At 39.5% G+C, this 6,493-nt stretch overlaps 1 protein-coding gene across 1 annotated transcript in view; it reads left to right on the forward strand.

Annotated features, from left to right (window-relative positions):
• LOC143756324 (anoctamin-1-like) overlaps positions 1-5,413 on the forward strand; it is a 60,230-nt gene extending 54,817 nt beyond the window's left edge. The window contains exons 23-25 of the mRNA XM_077247175.1: positions 587-771; positions 841-946; positions 1,123-5,413. Coding sequence (XP_077103290.1) covers positions 587-771; positions 841-946; positions 1,123-1,338 — 507 coding nt within the window. The 3' untranslated portion in view covers positions 1,339-5,413. The remainder of the gene's footprint in view (positions 1-586; positions 772-840; positions 947-1,122) is intronic.
• Positions 5,414-6,493: the final 1,080 nt, after the last annotated feature.

Here is a 6,493-nt window from a genome sequence, read left to right on the forward strand (position 1 = left end):
ATCAATAAAATTTTATTTCTAAAGAATATTTAACACCGAAAATGGAAAACATTTTAAATATCCGCAATAAATGAACAAAACAACCAAAAACAATAAAAGCAATGGACTCTGTCTCTGTTAAAAAAAATGCACTTACCAATGTGTGACTTCCGTTCACACCGAGAATCATATCATGTACCATCCGATCCAGAGATGTACCTCGACAAACGCAATTTCCATATTTCACTTTAACTTATTAACTGACTAAAACTAGAAAGTAGAGGCAGAACAGTATAAACTTAAGTTACTCCACAAATACTCTAAAAGTCACATTACAACAGTTTATGTTTGCACTGTTCCTGTTTTTGACAAGCTTCACTTGAAAAGTAAAAAATGACCTCGAGTCAAGTTAAGGTTGTAAAACTGTTCAGAAGTAGTAAAACTCTAAAAGCTAAAGATTCTACACATTAATCATGATTCATTAGTTCATAACTTAGTATTTTTCTAAATTTATTTATTTATTTTTACTTTTTCTGCTCCCATTAATACGCCACCTTTGTAGAATAACATGTCGAAAACTTCTTATAAACTGTCATCTTTCCTGCAGGCATTTGTGATCTCCTTCACTTCAGACTTCATTCCAAGGCTGGTTTATCAGTACATGTACAGTCCGGACGGCTCGATGCACGGCTTCGTCAACCACACGCTGTCTTACTTTAATGTCAGTCACTTCCAGAACGGCACCGCCCCAGTGGAGCCGTTCCACCTGGGCTTCCGAGTGGACATCTGCAGGTATGAAGAGCATACAATCAGAACAGCTCCATTACCACTCTACACACGTTTAATGACATTCTCCTCCAGGTATAAAGACTACAGAGAGCCTCCGTGGTCTCCGACACCATACGACATCTCGAAGGAGTTCTGGGCTGTGTTGGCAGCCAGACTAGCATTTGTCATTGTCTTTCAGGTGAATGTCTAATATCTAAAGGCTCATCTGTGCGAGACTCACAGTATAAGTGCAGTGCTACCTTAAATTTTTTCCAAAGGAAAAAAAATGCGATAAGTCGATCAAAAATCAAGTGTGTACAGAACATCAGTTAAAATCATGCTAAATTCTGGTGAACTTGTGATTTATTTGTGCAGAACGTGGTGATGTTGATGAGTGATGTTGTGGACTGGATAATCCCAGATATTCCCAAAGACATCAGTTTACAGATCCATAAGGAGAAGATCCTCATGATGGATCTGTTCATGAAAGAGGAGCAGGGAAAGACACGGAGCGAGGACAGCGTGACGAGTAAGGAGATGCGTCACGGTCCTCTAACTCGCTCACGCTCCATATCGCACACACCCTACTGACGTCAGCAGCCTCAGAGTTTCTGTCCTTACATTCCACTGACGAAGACGTGCCGTTAGGGTGAACGTAAAGCCTCTCGCCAGTGCACACTGCCTTTGCCTTCATATTGTACAGTTCTTCACACCGATTTATGTGCTCAACTCTTCTTTTTATTATATTCATTTCCCTCAGTTGTTCTCTTTTAAAAAATGTGCCACTGCCTCCAAGAACTTTACTAATGACGAAAACCCAGCTAACAAAATATGTTCTAAGAACGTTTTGCTAACGTTCCCATTAGGCTATGAAAACGTTATTTCAGTATGTTTTCTCAACATTCGAAATGTACAGTTTGTTTTTTTAAATGTTTAAAAAACATTTTTCTTGGTTATGTGAATGTTCAGGGAACATTCCATTGTATCATTCTGCAAACATTATGGCAACGTTACTTTTGAATGTTTCCTAAATGCTCTGAAACAAGTAACATTTGAAAAAACGTTAGACGAACGTCCAACTGAAACATTTCAGAACAAAGTTCCAGGAAAAATGTACAAATAACGTTTTTGTGCAAAAGTTTTAAGAACATTATTAAAGACCAGGGGCCTCATGTATCAATCTTGCGTACACACAAAAACTTTGCGTATGCCAGCTTTCACGCTCACGGTCGGATGTACTAACAGTGAAATTAACGTGAGAATGTGCGTTCCTCCACGCCAATTTCATGTCTGGCGTACGTACATTTCTCATAGTTTTTGTCCGTTGGCGACTCTTACAGGCAATGAAGTTAAGTTGCAAACATTACACAACAAATTGTTCTACAAGTCTATCGCACTACCACCTGTGGGAAGCATTGCTATTAATCAGCAATTTATAAAATAATTGACCTATTGTCACACAAGCCTTATGGGAATATTCTATCAATATGCAATTAAATTAGAACATATACACTTACACTTACACTTATTCATTTAGCTGACACTTTTATCCAAAGCGACTTACAATGCTATATTTGTCAGAGGTCACACGCCTCTGGAGCAACTAAGGGTTAAGTGTCTTATAAAAGCATATGCAAATTGATAGAACCCTTAGTCTATGGCAATGGCAGTTTTGGCCTTATTAGAGGACATTGCTAATGGCAGAATCCGAAGAGAACGAGTTTTTAGGAACCACAATGATTTTCTGGCCCAGAATGATGACTGGCTTATCAGCCGTTTCAGATTTCCAAGGGCTATCCTCTTGGAGCTCTGTGCTGAGTTGTGTCCGAATCTAGAGAGAGAGAGACAGCGAGGAGCCACGCAATAGCCGTTCCCTTGCAGGTGCTGACATCACTTGCTTACCTCGCAACTGGTTCTTTCCAAAGGGAACTGGCAGACCGCTCAGGAATAAGCCAGTCGTCTTTGAGCCGCGCAATGCCAGCGGTATGGGTCGGGATCATCCGCATGTCTACCAGGAATATAAGGTTCCCATATGATGCAGTTGACCAGCCAAATATTAAAACGCAATTTGCAGTGATAGCCGGTTTTCCTAATGTAATCGGAGCGATCGACTGCACACACATTGCTATAAAGGCGCCATCTGAAGAAGAATTTTCATATGTGAATCAGAAACATTTCCATTCAATAAATGTGCAGATAATATGTGATGCACAAATGCGCCTAACAAATATTGTGGCAAGGTGGCCTGGGTCAACCCATGATTCATACATCATTACAAACAGCGTGGTTGGGATGAGGCTCCAAGCTGGCAGGGTGCGCGATGGGTGGCTTCTTGGTGAGTGATGCATTTAAAGTTATGGTTCTATCTAATTGTATTTTTTTTTTTTTTCATTCAATTATTTAACAACCCTTCAGGAGACAGCGGTTATCCACTAAAGACGTGGCTGTTAACCCCCCTCACCAACCCACAAACTGACCGAGAGCGCAGATACAATGATGCCCATTCTGACTCTCGGTCAGTTGTAGAGCGGGCGATTGGGCAGCTGAAATGTCGCAGTTCTCCATTTAACGTCCACCTTTATATCAGACCATTTCTTTTTAAGGTCATTTACAGTGCGACTCTCAGATCCCACTGCATTGACGGCATCAGCCAAACTCTCCCACTCATATTTTTTCCTTCCGTTATTAATTCCGGAGGACAAAGTTCCAAATAAATGTTTTTTTCTCGTTTCTACCTCCGATAGTAGCACCTCCAATTCACTTTCTGTAAAGTTTTGTTTCTTGCCGCTTGCTTTAGCCATTTTCTTAAAGCTTTCTTTTGCCAAAGTGGACTCATTACCATATTTAAATGTATTTAATTAAGGGAGGAGACTGGGTGGGGCGTTGTGCTCGTGCATGTGCGCTCATTTTTACGTTAATTGGGATGTACAAAGAGAATATGCGTGGGATCCTTCGTACGCAGAGATTCATACATCTGTTTTTTTTGTGCGTACGCACATTTACAGCTTTGTCCATACGCAATGTTTTAGTATGAATTCAACGCAAGTCTTTGTACATGAGGCCGCTGATAACTTTGAATGAACGTTCTATTAATGTTACTGGAAGAACGTTTGTTCATAACTTTGAAAGAGCCTTGCCACAACATTAGACAAAGTTCTGAGAACGTTCCCTGTTGGCTAGGAAAGTGCTAAGGCCTGAAACATACTCTACGCAAGTATGTGAACAAACACATTTCTGGATACGTGAGCTTGAGTTCATGCGTCACTGCGTAAGAGAGAGTTAATGCAGCCGGTTCCCAGCCGGACTCCAGCGTATAGCAGTTTACCTGCCTGTAATATTCGACTAGCCCTGATGAAATAAAAACAAACGTAACTCGATCACCCCTTTGAGTCCTAAAGGCTTTTTATTACCATAGATTGATAGCAAGATCAAATGTTACAGTATGTACGGTACGAAACCACGCGCTTGCAATGCGTTGGCCAAGCATTCACGTTTACATACCCGAGTATGTTTCTAGCCTATGAATAATCTACACAAACCATCACATTAAAACAAGTTAAACTGTTTTTATACATGATAAAATGCTCATAGGGAATAAAATCCTCAACTGAATTAACAATTTTACCATTTTGACCATAAAAAGGGCTGCTAGATGTTTTTATTGAAACGTGATATTTAATATGGTTTATTTCAACCCTTAAGGTTCTGGTTGTTTTGTTTGCAGTTTTATGTGACTGAAAATGTCTCCCATCAATTATTAGAGCAAATTGTAGTCAAAATGTAATCAAAGGTCACAATGCAATTAGATCCTAGTCTGATCCTTATAAATTTAAATTTAAAATATTTATATTAGTTATTGGAATTATGAAACGTTCAATCTTCTTTTAAGTGGACGGCCTTTATTGATTCTTCGGTATGTGGGCCTTTAATTCTTTTAATCTAATGTATCTTGATATTTCATGTTTTCACATTCATTGTATGATGGTATTTTTCTAATGCCTTCAAGTCTTTTGTACATTTGATGCTTTTCATATTTCATGGTTCTTGATAGGATATCACATTAACTTTGTGGAACATTATTCATATTTTGTTCATAGAGTGTAACAGACTTGAAAACCACAAATTCCATGATAAGTCCAGTAATGTTGTAGCTTTTATACAGAATCATTAAAAAGAAAAAATGAAACACACACACACACACACACACACACACACACACACACACACACACACACACACACACACACACACACACACACACACACGCACACTGTTAGATTTCTAAAGCATCTGTATACTGTCCTGAGATTTTGGGTTTGATTGAAATGTACTTTTTGCACTAAATGGATTGTACAGTAAAAGCAAACTCAGCTCAGCCTCAAGGAGAACCATGTAAAGACACAAACCAACTTTCATGCTCCAAAGATAAACCATTTCTGTGCTGTTATATTTTTATGGTCTTAAATATCAAGCAGAACAATCATATTGTTTTTTTTAAGTATGATGTTTACTAATTACTGCCTTACATGTCTACTAAACTAACGCATATACATGATATCTTCTGTTTTCTTGCCTTAAACCAGAAACACAATGTTCTTTAGTGATTTGTGTAGCTGTGTACTGTAATTTAACACTAAAAAGAAATAAAGTCTACTTCAGTTGTCAATTTTGTATTGCTGACATTTGCACCATTCAGGATAGTTTGGCGGTTTTTGGTAATTTAGTTGTAATTATATCGTTTAAGTAATTTTGTATACTGTAGGTGGAAGTATTTTGGGTTGTAATATCAGATTAATCCATATGATGGACAGCCACAATTTTGTTTAAATATTCTCTAAGACTGATCATATCATCTTTGATTAATTTAAGGTTGTCTGTCATTAATTTTAAATGTCATTTATTAACAAACAATCAAACAAAAGAGTCAGATTCAGGTGCCATATTCAGTGAGTTCTTTCAGTGAGTGATTTATCAGGCTGATTCAGACATGTAACTCATGAGTTTGCGAGTCTTTGAATGATTCATTAAAAGAGCTGGCTTATTAGAGTCAGTAGTCACACTGTATGTCTGGATGGTTGTTTTTACGTTAAAATAACCCAAAGCCCCACGGCCCAGGTCTGCCATTGCCGTGTCCTGGTCCTGTCCCCCTGCAGGGCCATCCCATCGGGGCTACCGGTTGACTGGGTGCCCTGGTGGGTTTGGGCTGCCGCTCCACTCACGTCTGTTTGTTTTAATGCTAACGCGGGTTCTGTAACCCTGCTGTTTTTAGTTATCAAGTAATTCTCCACATGTGGCGGGATTATTGCACACACTTTGGATGGCTGATTTTATCAGTCTGCGTTCTCTGGAGGTCTCAGGAGCTTCATCGGTGGATTTGCCCTGTGGTGTTGCTGGGAACTTACGGTGGATTGGGGCTGCTGTGGTCCTGGACTCACGGAGCATGACTGTAAGGTACTCTGCACACCAACTGTTGAACTTAAAGCAGAGCTATCGTTTGCAAAAAGACACTTATGTTTATTGTCGAAATGCCGGCCTGTTGAGACAAAGGCGGTATATACATCGGAGCAATGGACGCAGTTACAGCCTTCCTTCTTCTTCTAACCTCTGAGTTACTACGAGTCGGCGTCAGACTAAAAGAGTGTCAGATACTGGTGCGGTCCAAAGTAATCTGTCTTCTCTTGCGTGAGCTGCCTTCTGCGCTGTCCCAGACCCCGGTAAATGCTGCGTTATTCAAATGTGTTACAAA

This window comes from Siphateles boraxobius, unplaced genomic scaffold (assembly GCF_051911475.1).
Source record: "Siphateles boraxobius isolate OS27281-9 unplaced genomic scaffold, OSU_SipBor_1 107, whole genome shotgun sequence".
Lineage (NCBI taxonomy): Eukaryota > Metazoa > Chordata > Actinopteri > Cypriniformes > Leuciscidae > Siphateles > Siphateles boraxobius.